The 13,910-nt window shown below is 58.2% G+C and overlaps 3 protein-coding genes across 3 annotated transcripts; 1 reads left to right on the forward strand and 2 right to left on the reverse strand.

Moving 5' to 3' along the window:
* Window positions 1–48: 48 nt before the first annotated feature.
* On the reverse strand, window positions 49–8,217 carry SCHCODRAFT_02377990 (uncharacterized protein). Its single transcript, XM_050342514.1, has 26 exons — window positions 7,880–8,217; window positions 7,548–7,830; window positions 7,477–7,501; window positions 7,112–7,430; window positions 6,952–7,057; window positions 6,240–6,898; window positions 5,936–6,151; window positions 5,835–5,882; window positions 5,489–5,782; window positions 4,780–5,424; window positions 4,689–4,727; window positions 4,467–4,636; window positions 4,351–4,417; window positions 4,143–4,297; window positions 3,828–4,091; window positions 3,166–3,776; window positions 3,069–3,116; window positions 2,994–3,021; window positions 2,305–2,939; window positions 2,161–2,255; window positions 2,071–2,114; window positions 1,778–2,021; window positions 1,410–1,724; window positions 1,039–1,358; window positions 357–989; window positions 49–303 (listed from the first exon to the last, which is right to left on the reverse strand). The coding sequence occupies exons 1-26, from the start codon at window positions 7,983–7,985 to the stop codon at window positions 160–162; spliced, it is 6,513 nt and encodes a 2,170-aa protein (XP_050198983.1). The 5' UTR covers window positions 7,986–8,217; the 3' UTR covers window positions 49–159.
* Window positions 8,218–10,028: 1,811 nt separating this feature from the next.
* SCHCODRAFT_02635662 (uncharacterized protein) lies at window positions 10,029–10,706 on the forward strand. Its single transcript, XM_050345878.1, has 2 exons — window positions 10,029–10,153; window positions 10,316–10,706. Exons 1-2 carry the CDS (start codon window positions 10,057–10,059, stop codon window positions 10,441–10,443), a joined length of 225 nt encoding a protein of 74 aa, XP_050198984.1. The 5' UTR covers window positions 10,029–10,056; the 3' UTR covers window positions 10,444–10,706.
* Window positions 10,707–11,313: 607 nt separating this feature from the next.
* On the reverse strand, window positions 11,314–13,739 carry SCHCODRAFT_02510826 (uncharacterized protein; the record flags this gene model as incomplete). The annotated part of the gene is made up of 6 exons (XM_003029880.2): window positions 11,314–12,068; window positions 12,117–12,363; window positions 12,411–12,775; window positions 12,832–13,219; window positions 13,271–13,644; window positions 13,697–13,739. The coding sequence occupies 6 exons, from the start codon at window positions 13,737–13,739 to the stop codon at window positions 11,314–11,316; spliced, it is 2,172 nt and encodes a 723-aa protein (XP_003029926.1).
* Between the last annotated feature and the right edge of the window lie 171 nt (window positions 13,740–13,910).

The following is a 13,910-nucleotide window of genomic DNA, read 5'->3' on the forward strand; positions in this document are numbered from 1 at the left end:
AGACGTTGATGTGCGTGATGAGGGTCGGCTTGTTGAGGCCGGTGATGACGCTGGAGATTTGGATGCCGTCGAGGGCGGTGACGAGGGATTCGTGTGGGGTACTTTGGGTGTCGCCGTCGATGGTCACAGCGAGTGGGCCCTCAGTGGTGATGAACTCGTTCAGGAAGTCCTGCGAAGGGTCAGCATCGGTCGGAGAGCGCGTAAATCGCCGCCACGCACCATAGCCTTCGTGTCGTTGGCGTCGTCAGGCATGTAGCGGAACTCGGACGGGTAGGTGTTCTTGCCTGGCTCGAGATCGAAAGGCTAAAGAGGTTCAAAGTCAGCACTCGCCTGGACACGCTACGGACGCAACTCACGTCGATGACAGCCCTGCCGAGCTTGATGCCCTCCCAGATCACCGGGAGCTCAATGTCGTTGGTCTTCAGCGACACATTCGACGGGTTCTCAAGAGATGCGCTCGTGTTGGCTCTGATGTACTGGCCATTGCCGTCGCCACCACTGCCCACCACCGAGACCTTGCCGAGGTCTGCCTTGCCGCCAAAGCCGTTGATACCACCCAGGCTCGTCGTGACGTCGAAGGAGATGTTGGATATCGGTACATTGCCGATCGACGTTGCAGCGACGACGTCCGCGGCACCCGAGAGCGCAAGGTCTGCTGATGACTTGAGCGTGACGGCGCCAAACATGCTCTGGAAGGCGCCGTGGTCGGACGCGACCATGGGGACGTCTTTGAACGACAGCGGCAAGTTGGCGTCGTTTCCAGTAGACGCCTCGCCCTCCGCATCGGCCATGGGGATCTCCAGCTTGGCTGCGTTGGAGCCGCCATAGCCGATATTGAGCGTCTCAGCAGAGCGAACAACCTGCAAGGAGAAGCCGAAGGGATTCTTGTAGACCGCATTAGTCTTCTTGGAAGACGACGCTGGCGCCCATGTCTGGTCGTCCGACTCCATGGTGACCTCGAGGTCGTCGATGCTGATGGATTGGATGATCTATGTGGGTGTCAGTCGTGCTTCAGGCCAGGTCCGGAAGGCTACGCACGTCGAAGGACTCGCCCTGGAGCGTGACTTCCAGCTCCAGTGTCTTGAAGGCGTCGCTAAGCCATCCAATCTGTGTCGAGCCATCAGGCATGACAGTGTCGCCCTGTGCTGTGAGGCTGATGTTCTCCGCTTGCAAGTAGCGCGTGAAGAGGTCGCCGATCGTGTCGAGCTCGTCGTCGCTCTTCGGGGTAATGCGACCGGCCATATGCTTGGTCGTCTCGGACTGAGGGGCGAGGACAAGGCCTTCGCCAGACAGAGGCCCGACGTTGACGTCCTTGTAAAGCGACTTGAACGACACCGTGCCGAGGTCGATGCCCAGCTCTGGAACCAGGGTCAGCGAATGAAGAGATGCACAACGGTAAGCGGACGTACGAGCAGGCGACGGGATGACAACATCAAGCTCCATGTGGATGCCGCCGTCGGGGTCATCAGACGGGAGCTCGAAGTTGCCAATTGAGACACCGGGCAAGCCGTTGAATGCCTTCAAGGTGATGTCTTTCGACATGGAGATGCCGTCGAAGATGGTGTCGAGCGCCTCAACGCGGAGCTTGTCCGTAGACAGCGTCCACGTGAAATCTTCGTTGTGAAGAATGTACTTCGTGAAATCCGTAAAAGCACCCTGGTCAGTGATATGCAACGTCGCTGAGGTATCCCAGTTTGGCACTCCCTCGTCAGCCCCCGCGCAAACTGAGAAACATATTGGTCGACGTCGCAAAATAGGAAGGAAGAGTGTAACTCACCATCCGGTACCTCAATCTCGGCGATCTTATTGTCGTTCCAAGTGATCGTCAGAGGCTCCGTGAACGTGATCTGCGCGTCCAGAGGCCCGATGTTGGTGAGCGAGCCAAGCAAGGCTAGGTCAAAGCCATCGTTGGAGATGTTCGTGATGTTGGCCTCCGTGAAGGAAACATTAGCACCGTCTACCAAGTGCTGCGCTATTGGCGCAGCAACGGCACCGATGAGGTAGAGGGCAGTCTCGTCGGTCTGAGGATCGGGTAAGCAACAAGGAGCCAAGTAGGGAAAAGGCACTGACGATGGCTGGCACATCGTATTGCATGAACGACAGCTGCGTCGCATCTGACAATAGTTAGAACATGAAAACGAGTAATATAGCAGAACTCACAGTCATCGAGGCTCGTGTCGGTCGTGATAGACAGGTTAACGTTCAGGTTCTTTAATGCCGAAAGGATAGCTCCCTGCACGTCGAATTGTTTGCCACTGCCAGGAAGATAAGCCGCATTCACAAAAGGCAAAACAGGTCCCTTACCTATGGCATGACTGGCCTTCCGTGTCCACTTTCGACTTGACTGGTGGATCGAAGTCCGGGTTGTCAAGAACGAACTGGAAGAGGTCAGGCAATGGACCAAGGTCAACGCCATTGGCCTCCGAGTTCTGCAACAACAGCTGGATAATCGTCGCTGGCTCCAAGTTGAAGTCGAAAGGCATGTCCTGGGAGGTGACATTGCTGTGACCGTCGGCATGGATGGGGTTCGAGGAAAAGTCCTGATGGTCGACGGATCCGAGAGATAGGTCGTGGTACTTGACGTCCGCATCCACGGTGAGCAGGTTGATGCTTGCGGTGAACGGGTTGGCGATATCGACGGTAGCGGACGCGATGCCGGTATCGACGATGTCCACAGGGAACTTGAGCGAGGCGGCCGTGACGAGGGTCTGGTGGAGAGCAGGGATAGTGACAGGCGCAAGGCGTATCTCGGAGAGCGCTTCCTTAAGAGACTCGACGTCGGTCGAATCGGTGGAGCCTTGGATCACCGTATCCGAGTCGACGCCCTGGATGTAGTTCTCGAGAAGGTTGCGTCCGGCACCCGCTGCAGCGCCACCCTCGGGCTGGTAGTGGAAGTCGATACCCGTCGTCAAGTTCCCTGCGGTTATGACGAGGTCGGCCTGCAAAGCAAGTTAGGGGGACTCGAACACAACGCAAGTATATTTTGCACTCACGATATCAGCTTCACCAATGGGCTGGTCCCTGCGATACATGAGCATACAGGCATAGAAGAGCAGTATCCGACGTACTGGTACTGCACCGTGAACGCGACGTCACCCGTGCCAACTGTGAGGTTGCTGTAGAAGTATGAGCATCGGAATCAATAGCAGGCGGTAGGCAACCTACCTCGGGTTGTACAGATCGCCATCAAGAGTGATGAGCAAGTAGTCGGAATACCCGTGCTTCACATCCAGGTTGCCGACCGTGACAGGCTTCGCGTTCAACCCCTGGAGCCCACCAATGTCGGTGGACACGGAGAAGTCGATGTCCTTCAGCGACAAGACTCCCACAGCCGTCGACGCATCCGCGTTCGACGTGCCAGAGAGCGACAATGTCACCGTCTCCCCCGTCGTCGTAGCCGCCAAGAACTGCGAGAACGCGTCATGTTTGTCGTCGTAGGCAGTCAAAGGCGTATCCTTGAAAGTGATGTAGATGACCCGAGCGTCGACGTCCGTCGTCGTGGGCGACTTGTCCACCTTGAGCTGCCCGACGTCCGTGCCCTGCCAGCCGATGGTGATGGTCTCCTGCAGCGCGACGATGTCGATGGGGAAGGCGAAGGGGATAGTGAAGGCTGCCTCGGTGTCGTTGGTACTCGAGGGAGGAGCCCAGGCGGAGTCCTCGTCGAACATGAGGGTGAGCTGGTTCAGGTCGATCGACTTGATGATGTCGAGCTTGCCCTGGTTGGGCAGCTCCGTCTCGACCTTCAGCGACTTGATGCCCTCGTTCAGCCACGAAACCTGGCGAGATCGTGAGCACAAAGCGAAAGGGAGTCTCAGTCAGACACGCACATCGCTAGGGCCCGCTGCTGTTCCTTGAACAACCAGGTCGCTGTTCTTGCCGTGTATGAAGTTGTTGAAGACTTCAGATACTGCGGCCAGACCCTCATCCGAGTCTTGTGGGACCAGACGACCGACCAAGGCCATGTTCGTAGTGGACTGCGGGTACAAAGTGACCGTCTCGTTCGTGCTGACCGGTGCAATCATAACGGCGTTGTCACCGGTGGTGTAAGAGTCGAACGATAGCGTGCTGAGCTCGACCCCCACCTGAGATGGCTGCAGAGACCATCAGTACGCGGCTAAGAGCCAGCAGATAGATGTACGTACGTTCTTCGCGGTCGCATCTATCGCGAGATGAATGCCGCCGTTGTCGTCGTTGGACGGCAGGTCGAACGAGTTGATGGTCACTCCGTCGCGCAAGCCATTCATACCCTTCAACGTGACTTTCTTCGTGTTCAGGGAAATGCCGTCAACGGCAATACCTATGAGGATGTCAGCCAAAATGGTGCGTAAGTATGTATGCAGAGGTATATACCGAGCGCAGACACGACCAAGCCATCTCCCGAGATCTCCCAGTCGAAGGACTCCTCCGTGATCAGGGTCTATATACAAGTCAGTTAAGTCGCAAGGGCAGACGATAAGGATGCTTGCCTTAGTGAACTCCGTCAGGTAGTCAGTGTCCGCGACCTGGAAGGCCGAGGTAACGTTGATATTGCCCCCGACATCGCCGGTAATCGAGACATTGTCCATCTTGATGTTGCCCAGCTCCTTCCCGTTCCACTTGACGCTGAGACCATTGCTGAAGGCGATAACCGCGTCGACTGCAAGAAGGTCAGCCAATGCAGCGAAGGGGGTAACCAAAGTTCCACTCACAAGGACCCGCATTGGTGATACTCCCAACAAGAGCAGCGGCTGTACACAACGCATTAGCAAGCTTCAATCACACCCAACAGATCCCACTTACTAAACATATCCTCCTTCGGATCCGTAATCAGCACCGTTTCGATCCCCAGCGCCGCCCCATCCACGATCTTCTCCACAATCGGGCGCGCGAGGATGGGTAACAGATAGTCCAGGCTGTCGTCCGTCTTCGTCGGCAGCCCCTCCTGCGCGTACGTGAGGTGCGTCTCGTACTCGCCGATGGTGACGCCCGCGGTGAGCGAGACGTCCGAGTGGAGCTGCTTGAAGGCCTTCTGGACGTAGGGCGGGAGTTCGAAGCCGGTGTAGATGTTGTCGCGCTTGTCCTTGTGGTTGTTCTCACTTGACGAGGAGGAGGAGGAGTTATCCGTCGTAAACAAATACTCATACCCCCCAAGCGCCACGATCCCGTCCAGCTGCACAGTGTCAAGCCCCGCCTCCACCGCCAGCGCGCGCGTCAGCGTGAACAGCGTCTCTGGGTCCATGTTCAGGCTCAGATCCAAGTCCTGCGACGTAGTGGTGGCATTGTGCGCCGCGCTGAAGTCCGTGGGCATGTCGATGGTGCCGAGGTCGAGGCCGAAGGACTTGATGGAGGAAGAGACGGAGGTGATCTGGAGGTCGGCGGAGAAGGGGTTGGCGAGGTCGACGGTGACGTGGGTGGTGTTTGAGGATTGGCCGATGGTGGAGGGGACTGGGTGGTTTTGTTGGGTGGTTTTGTCAGTAGAGTATAAGCGAAGGGATAGGTGCAGACCTACCTTTCAACGCCGCCGTATCCAGCAAATCACTCGTCAGCGCCGGCAGCGTCGTATCAATGCTCAGCGTGCGGAACGCCCTCGCGAGCGACTGCACCTGCGTGCTGTCGTCATAGCCGCCGATGCTCAGCACCACGTCGCGCTTGCCGACGAAGTCGTTCAGCGTCTGCAGCGACTCGTCGTTGTCGTTGGCCTGGAAGTAGCCCGTTGCGGCGACGTTGTTCTCGCCCATGTTGAGCGTGAGGTTGGGGAGGAGGGTGGTGCCCATGGGGGAGCCGGAGCGGAAGAGGGCGAGGTCTGGGTAGGCTGTCAGCGTCTGTTGATTCTGCATAGGGAGTGTCGAGCTTACAGAGATCATCGACGTTCAACCATAAGTTCGACGGGTTGTTGATCGTCACTGAGCAAACACGTCAGTCTCAACTCATCACTCATACAAAGCCCACCCCTCACCATCAATATCCAGCACAATCGCATCCTTCGTCCCACCCGTTACATCGACGCTGTTGATCTTGACCATATCGTTCAAGCCGCGCAGGCCCTGGAGCGACGTCGTCACGTTGACCTTGATGGGGTCGAGTTTGAGGACGCCGACGCTCATGTTCGCGATCGCGCTGGAGTTGCCAATGAGGCTGAACTCGGCGAGGTCTTTGTCGGTGATGAGGGTGTCTGGGGAAAGGATGGGAGGTTAGAGATTGGTAAAATATAGAAAATATAGGAAAAGGAGGAAGGGGAATAAGCAGGAGAGTCCACGCACTGAACGCCGAAAAGTGCTTATGCTGCGGCTCCGAGCTGCTCAAGTTCGTGTTCACGATAGAGATATCGATCGTCCCCTTCGTATTGTCCGACGCATACGTCGAGATATTCGACTTGCTCGCCCCGCTCGGCGTGCTCAGCTTCGCGAACGTGTCCCCGCTCGTCATCACCATATCGAACTCGTTCGCGATCTCGCTGATGGCGAGCGAGAACCCGAAGGGGAGCGCCAGATCCGCCGTCACCGAGTCGCTGTTCGCGGTCGGCGTCCACGAGCCGGGCGAGCCCGTGAAGAACTGGAGCGCGAAGGCGCCGATGGAGACGCCCTTGATCGGGTTGATCGCCTGCTCGGGGACGAAGGGCACGGAGAGGGTGAGCGCCTGCAGGCCCTTGCTGAGCCAGGAGATCTGCGTGCCGTCGGGCTGGCGGGTGGACAAGCCCGTGGCTTTGACGGTGGACATGTCGGCGTTGATGTAGTTGGTGAAGAGCCGGCCGAGCTTGGAGAGGTTCTCGTCGCCCTCTTGGCGCTTGAGGAAGCCTTTGAGGGCCACTTGGTTGGAGGAGCCGGGTACGATGACGGTGTTGTCCTGCGTGCCCGTGCCGAGGTCCAGGCCGTCGTAGCTGAGGGCGAACTCGACGGTGCCGAGGTTGAGGTGGAAGGGGCTGGGGGAGGGTGGGTGAGTGGTGTGGATGCGTGGGAGGGGGAGCACGCGTACCTGGGATTGTTCAGCTGGGTTGTTGCCTCGAAGTTGATCCCGTTGTCGTTGTCGCTCGGCAGCTGCAGGTCCTTCAGCTTAACGTTGCCGTCGAAGCTCTTCATGCCTGCGAAGAATTCTCAGTACTGAATACAACCAGTGCCTAGCAGAACCCACGCACCATTCAGCGTGAGGTGCTTGTCGAACGTGATGCCGTGCGCGACGGGGAACTTGAGCGCCTGCGCGCGCAGCTTGTTCGAGTAGAGGCGCCAGGTGAAGGCCTCGGCGGTGATCATGTACTGCGTAAAGTCCCCGAAGCGGTCCTCGTCGGATATCTTGAACGTCGTCGTCTGGTCGATCGTCGCGCGCTTGTTCTTCGCGTAGATCTTGTCGAGCGTGATCGTGCCGAGGGGGACGCTCGTGCCATTGTCCTGCAGCCAGGAGATCTGGATGGGCTCTTGGAACTCGATCCAGGCGCTGAATATGCCGGTGTGGTAGACCTGGGGAGGGTGAGTGAGGGCGGAAGGGGGAATGTATGATGCGCACCTGTCCCTTCATCTGCAGCGTAAAGCTAGGAAGGATGAGTATGTGCGGTGGGGGAAGTATAAGGCACGTACGTGTCGTTCGCTGGATTGAGGATGGTAGCTTCATCGATGCCGAGGGTGGTCTTCGTGACGACCGACTGGACAATGGCGCGCACGATGGGGAAGAGCAGGATGAACAGAAGGGCAATGCCGAGGGGAACAATGACGAGCTGCGTGAGCCAGAACCATTTCTTCTTGTAAAATGGGACCTTGGGCGCAGCAGCGGCAGCACCACCACCATCGGCGGGCGCGTTCTGCGTGCCGTCTTCCGGCTTACTCTCCGACGTTTCTCCCCCTGCTGGAGGGGCCGCGTTCGCTGGTCGTGTGTCAGTCGTCGCGTCTGCATCCCCCCGCCGAACACGCACCTGTGAGCGGGGCCTCTGGCTGAGAGTCCAGCGTCTGGCGGCTCTGCTGGCGACTCTGGCCGGGCACCTCGTAGATGTCGCTGCTCCGACGCGCGGACGAGTCCATGGCGGCGAGGGAGACTGGCGCACGCTGGACTGAATAGCCGTGCGGCCATCTATATATTTTTGTGTGCTGCTACTGTGATCTGGGGCGACAACCCTGCATGTCCGCCATCAAGCGCTCGGACGCCACTCGCCTTCGCAGAAGCGGGGGAGCACATGGTGGGCGAATGAGCGTGCGCGACGATGTCACGAACCCGCGCAGGACATGGTCACGGGGACGCGCGCATCATCTCGTGGCTCGTCGTTTGCCCCATTTGGGCCCGAAAGCGACGCTGTTTTAGCGCACGACCTGGTTGGCTGGCGCTCCCCCCGCAGTCCCTCGTGAATTTTCTGCGGGGCTCCGCACGATGCGATCCATGGCACCAATTGCAGCTGCCATATTCGCCTCAATCGGCTTGTGCGCGTCGGTCACCGTGGACGGCGAAACGTCCTCGTCGACGAGTGGCAACCGGGCTTCACCTCTTCATCCCTTCTCGAGAAGTGGCCCGAGTCGACAAACCTGACCTTCGATTCGCACTCCGGCCCGTCCTGGGAGTATGCACCTTGAGGGAACCCAAACAGCAGTCAACATCCTCAGCGGTACCAACTCCTCGGCCTCTCCCCCTCGCCCCATTCACATGTCTCCGACCACAATCACAGTCCTTTCGTCCGCTCTTATATACTGACCGACCTCCGACAGACTATGTCGTCCGAGAGGTCAGACGAGCAGCGCTCGCCCCACCTTCCCAGGCCAATCTTCCATCGTGACCCCTCCAGCTGTGGTATGCTTGTCACCTCCACTGTTCCCGCGCTCCAAGCCGCACATGGACGATCTGCGCAGAACCCTGCAGCCTCTCAAGCTCCGTGTCGCATCTACAGCTACATCCGATAACTCTGCACTCCGCTTCGCCGGCTCCCTTTCTCTGCTGCGTCTCGCAATTTTCTTTCTCGAAGGCCGGAAGTTTCCTGCGATGGGACCCTCGCAGCCTTCTCACTCGGGCACATGCTCGCGGGAACGACGATTCACGAAAATCATGATGCGCGTATTGAGTCGGTCGACAACACGAACTCTTCAGCCCTTCTATGCATTACAAAGCCTCACGCCTTTCCTGTCTTCGGATGCCGTACTCTTCGTTCTCGCATACGCCCACTCGCAGCCTTTCGCATCCCGACTCTGGCTCGATTTTTGTTCCACTCGCAACGGGCGCACTTCATATAAATATGGAATTCCCAGTACCTGAGGACGTGGATCCATCGTCCTCACGAGGACCGGACTGCGGTGGGCGCCGACGGCGTGCTGAAGCTTGAAAACCTACGTCAGCGTCTCTTGTAGCTCAGACTCGGATCCGCACCCTCTGTGAGAAGCTCTCTTGCCTTTGATGAAGGCTGATAACGGCGTTTTCCGCGCGTCGAAGAAATCGGACGAGCCATGAGACTGGGTACGACTGCGTAATCCGCAACTGGACACTGTCCTTCTCAGATATATTTGCTTGTTCTCTGGGTCCCGCTCGTCTGTGCATCGACTAGATCAAAAGTACTTGCCCCTTAATTGACTACTCTACGTTTGCCTACTACCTCTGTGCCTCACTGCAAATGATCGCCCAGCCTCCTCTTCTCCCACTCCAGGTCTGATCCGCAAGTATAATGGGATGATGTCGAGAATCTACGCTCCGGTTTCGACGAGCTTCTTGTTTGGCTCGTGCTTGACGATTTGGTCCACCCCAGGACCTCAACCACCGTGTACGACGGATCAAAGGGTCTTTTCTTGTAGACTCGCTACACGTTCCACTCAAGCCTGGACTCCGAGCTCGTGGTGGACGCTCCAAACCAACGAGTAGCCGATAAATTATTTCTCAGGACTTTCCGAGGACCAGCACGCGCGACAGTGTCCCTCTGCAGATCATGCCTCCGGCTCCACCCCGCGACGCGTCGCGGATGTAGCTACCGGCAAGCCACCCCTCGGGGCCGAAGGTATAAGAGCCGGACCTCGACGACGAGGAGCGCCAGCTTGAGTCGTCGCCAAACACCTTGGGCCGTCGTCGAACACCTTGCACCAGTCCTTCATTCTCGCTCTTTACGAGTTCTTCCACACAATAATGCGCTTCGCCATCGTCGCCACGCTCTTCGCCCTTGTCGGCCTCTCCTCTGCGACCATGCTTAAGAGCCGCCAGCTGCAGGCGTGCCCGCCGGGCAGTGCGTATCTCTCCTCTGTTGCTTATTTTCCTCTTCTACATTGTCCATACCACTCCCTCACATTGTCCATACCGCTCCCTTACATTGTTCATACCACTCCCTTGCATTATCCATACCACTCCCTTTATTCTCAAGCCAACCTGTTCACTAACTCGCCTCCAGGAAAAACCTACTGCTCCATGGACGACTGCGGGGCCGCCTGCGAGGGGTGCACCATGGTCGGCAAGGACTATGGTGGCAGCACTTGCGGTAGCGACGTCGATGCGTGGGTGTGCAGCGAGGACTGCTGAGGGTTCGGAGGAAGGAGGTGAAGGGATTGTGTAGGAGGTGAAGGGATGATGTAGGAGGTGAAGGAATGATGTAGGAGGGTTAGGGATGAAGGGAGGTCGCCATAAGGGAGGTGGGGGAGGGGATCGAAGGTCGCTATTGCAGTAATCGGTCACGGTGGAGGCACCATTATATACCTCGTCGGCATTTCCTTGATGACGTGCCCATATCCCATCGATGTCTGAGCCCTGTCAGGGCTTCCCTTGCGTTGAAACATAAATTCCTTGCCATGATAAATGAATCCCGCGCCTGGCTGGCGCCAGGCCAGGTGTCCGAAGGGCCTGTCGAAGCGGTCCGTTTACTGTGAGACAACGACTGCATTTCTCACTTCGACCACTAAGAAAGAACCAACTGGTAAACAACCTGCTATCGTAGAAGTACATTGTTATTTGAAAGTCCGTATCATGCTGGGGTTTGTTTGGCTGGGAGGACATGGTACACGCCAATCGCAAGGTAAGGGGGGGTCGAGGGCAGTGATGATCTGGGATGCTAACGGTCATATTGGACGATGGACGTTGGGAGAGGGAGGAGGACTGTTAGGAGAAAAAGTAGGACGAGGACCATGTCATTTGGGGGAGTAACGACCAAGCGAGAAATTTGGATCACCATCTGGCAGGAGCCGGACGGAATAAAGGGTGAGAGAAAGAAGAACGAAAAGGTGCATATATATATACAGGCCTAGCAGATGAGGAAGAGGAATGCCTTCCCTTGTTGAAAGAAGGAAGGATGAATTTCGAAGATGATTGGGAGGCATAAGAGAAGACGAAAATTTGGAAAGACAACAAGTCTTGCGCGTCGCGTCACAGCCGACGCTTTCTTTGGTCGTTCACAGTTCAGGCGGAGGACATCCGCCGCCGGCCACCTCGAGCACCGCCGCGTGCCGTTGTCGTAGGCGGTACCGACTCCCCTGGACCCCCAGCACGTTCCGAATTTCTGCGCCCGCCACGCGTGCGTCCCGTCGCCGCCTTGCCCGTATCCCGCCTGGGTGGTGCGTCCGACCCAGTCTGCGACCGTGACGATGCACCGCCCTTATTGGAGCGCGGCGCGCCGGTGCTGGCATTATCCGTGGTCGACTTCTTCGCGGAGTCGGACGTCACCCGTCGACGGGGTCTCCCGGGTGACCTACGCTGCATCGAGGGCACGTTGTCCGCAATCTGGTCGTCTGCGAGCTCCGGGGACGACGGTCGGCCGCCCTTGCCATCCCCAGGCAAGAAGGATGGCGAGAATAGCGCGGACGACGGGGGCGTCGCCAGCAGGTTCAGGCTCGTATCCCCGCTGGAAGACGAGGATGACAGCGACAACGACGGCGCGCGCGCTTTGCGCACACCCGAGACCACGCTGGGGTGTTCGAGCTCCGTACGCGCGATCGTCGAGTCCGCGAGGTCGCCGGCCCAGTCGTGCCCCGCGCGCCGGTAGGCGGTGCCGTCGTGGTGGTCTGTTGTCCAGCCGGCGCGCGTTCGGACGATCTCCCAGATGGCCGGAGAGATGGCGGGTGGGGAGTACTCGACGGTGACGGTGGGCCCGAGCTTGGAGGCGGTGGCGGGATGCTCGATGGCCCAGGAGCCGCGGGCGCCGTGGCCGTACCATTCTGTGCGCGGTCAGATGGTTGACTGGTGAAGGAGCAGAGATCCCTCACCCAGTAATGAGAGCTTCGACATTTTCCGGGCGAATTTCTTGATATCCCGTACGGTACTGGGCATCGACTCATCTTCGCCCTTTGTCACCGCGATCGGCTGTCCTGGTACCGAGGGTATGGGCGCCTTGCCTGGCGCATGCTCCTCCACAACCGAGACCGAGAGTGTGCGCAGGTTCGACAGAAGCGAGAAGGACGACGCGAGGCCAAGAAGCTTCAAGAACGGCGCATCCAGGCATATGCGCAACGTCTGCAGAGGGTCAGCGGTTGCGCGACGACAGGTCGCGTGAGCGATACCTCGAGCTGCTGGCATTTTTGCACCAGCGTCTTCACGTCGGAGATCGAGCATGACCAGAAGTCGAGGTCGAGATTCCTCAGCGACGGGCATGAGGATAGCTTGTCGAGCAGGTCCTGAGGCAACGGGCGGAGGGCGACAGCGTCGCCGACGGTCGATCTGATGTAGACGCCATCTGAAGTTGGCGGGGCGAGGCGGCGGGTGACAGATAGGCTTGTCAGGTTCTCGAGCGGGAATTCGTGAATGGAGGCCAGGTGATCAGCCGACCACGAATGGTGGTGTTCGGCCTCGCTGAATATTACTTGCAGGGTGTGCAGTTGCTTCGGGTAGGCGAGGGGCTTCGACCAGAGGCAGCGGCTGAGCCGGCCTGAGTACATGTGGACAGCATGAAGTCATGACCTTGAGCGGTATGGTGCGCCTTACCTTCGACGTCGTCGAGTATGAATTCCTGTAGCGCGTCGCATCCCTCCATCAGAGTGATGACCCCGCCATCTGTCAGCTTGGTCCCGCCAGTGCTTAAGCGTAGCTTGCGCAAGCGACTTAGGGCCGCGATGTCTTCGCAAATTGAGTCGTCCAGCCAAACAAAGTCAAGGCTGAGACATTCCAATGTCGGGGCGAGCGAAGTGAGCAGGGTAGAGAGCGAGTGAGCCCCTGATTGTGTGAGAGGCCGAGATATTTCGAGGGAAGAGAAGCCCGAGAGACAGGGAAGCGAGAGAGCATCCCATTTGGCGAGTAGATGACGAGCAGGTGGTACTTGGGGGTGTGAGGGGTTGATGATGAACCGCCGTAGTTGAGGCTTGTCCAAGAGCATCTAAAGGACCACTGTCAGCGGGCATGCCACGAAATATGCCGACCACAGCACCTCGCATAGCCCATCAGGCGGAGGCATTGATGATTTCCACAAGAACTCCTCGATATTGGGGCATGCCCTCAGCAGACGAGCCAGCTCATCGGCGTCGATGGGCCGATATGATTCGTCTTGTAGTACTTCTGGTGCGGGGTCACCTAGTTCGAAGGTCTTTACTGCCCATCCGTATCGCAATGGGGTCGACAGCAAGGCGAATGCGTTGCTTTGTGAGGTCGCTGGGTAGTCCAGGGCGAGCGCGGCGTCGTCGTCTAGTAAGCGAAGGTGGCTGAAGAGTTCTGCTGCGCTTGCGGTGTGCATGCGAGAGCCGAGCGAGGCGAGACACAGGGGTGCGTAGGAAGGATCGCTGTCGAGGATTGCCTTGACGAGTTCTGCGCGACGAGATTATGGCGCGTGTTTCCGTGTCGTATAGTATACACGTACTTGCGAGGACATTGTCCGGAAGTCCTTCAAGAGGCGACTGCATGGCTGCGCGATACGGTGCTCGCGCCAGCTGTCAGAGGGATGTGCGGGGCAGCTGATGGTCGGGAGCAGAAACACGGCCAGTATTTATTGATTGTTGCGTGACCGCTGGCGACACCGAGGACGATGGCGGGGGGTCTGCTGGCTGCTGGTCGCCGTACGCAACCGAGTCGAG

Source organism: Schizophyllum commune (genome assembly GCF_000143185.2).
Source record: "Schizophyllum commune H4-8 unplaced genomic scaffold SCHCOscaffold_9, whole genome shotgun sequence".
In the NCBI taxonomy this organism is placed as follows: Eukaryota; Fungi; Basidiomycota; class Agaricomycetes; order Agaricales; family Schizophyllaceae; genus Schizophyllum; species Schizophyllum commune.

Bases quoted from the DNA above. Each gene is read 5' to 3' on its own strand.
- SCHCODRAFT_02377990 (XM_050342514.1), bottom strand. From the start codon at position 7,985: ATGGACTCGTCCGCGCGTCGGAGCAGCGACATCTACGAGGTGCCCGGC. The intron at 7,502-7,547 runs GTACGTGCCTTA...CATCCTTCCTAG, and splicing joins CTCAATCCAGCGAACGACAC to CTTTACGCTGCAGATGAAGG. The intron at 4,298-4,350 runs GTATATACCTCT...ACATCCTCATAG, and splicing joins CTTGGTCGTGTCTGCGCTCG to GTATTGCCGTTGACGGCATT.
- SCHCODRAFT_02635662 (XM_050345878.1), top strand. From the start codon at position 10,057: ATGCGCTTCGCCATCGTCGCCACGCTCTTCGCCCTTGTCGGCCTCTCC. The intron at 10,154-10,315 runs GTGCGTATCTCT...ACTCGCCTCCAG, and splicing joins GCAGGCGTGCCCGCCGGGCA to GAAAAACCTACTGCTCCATG.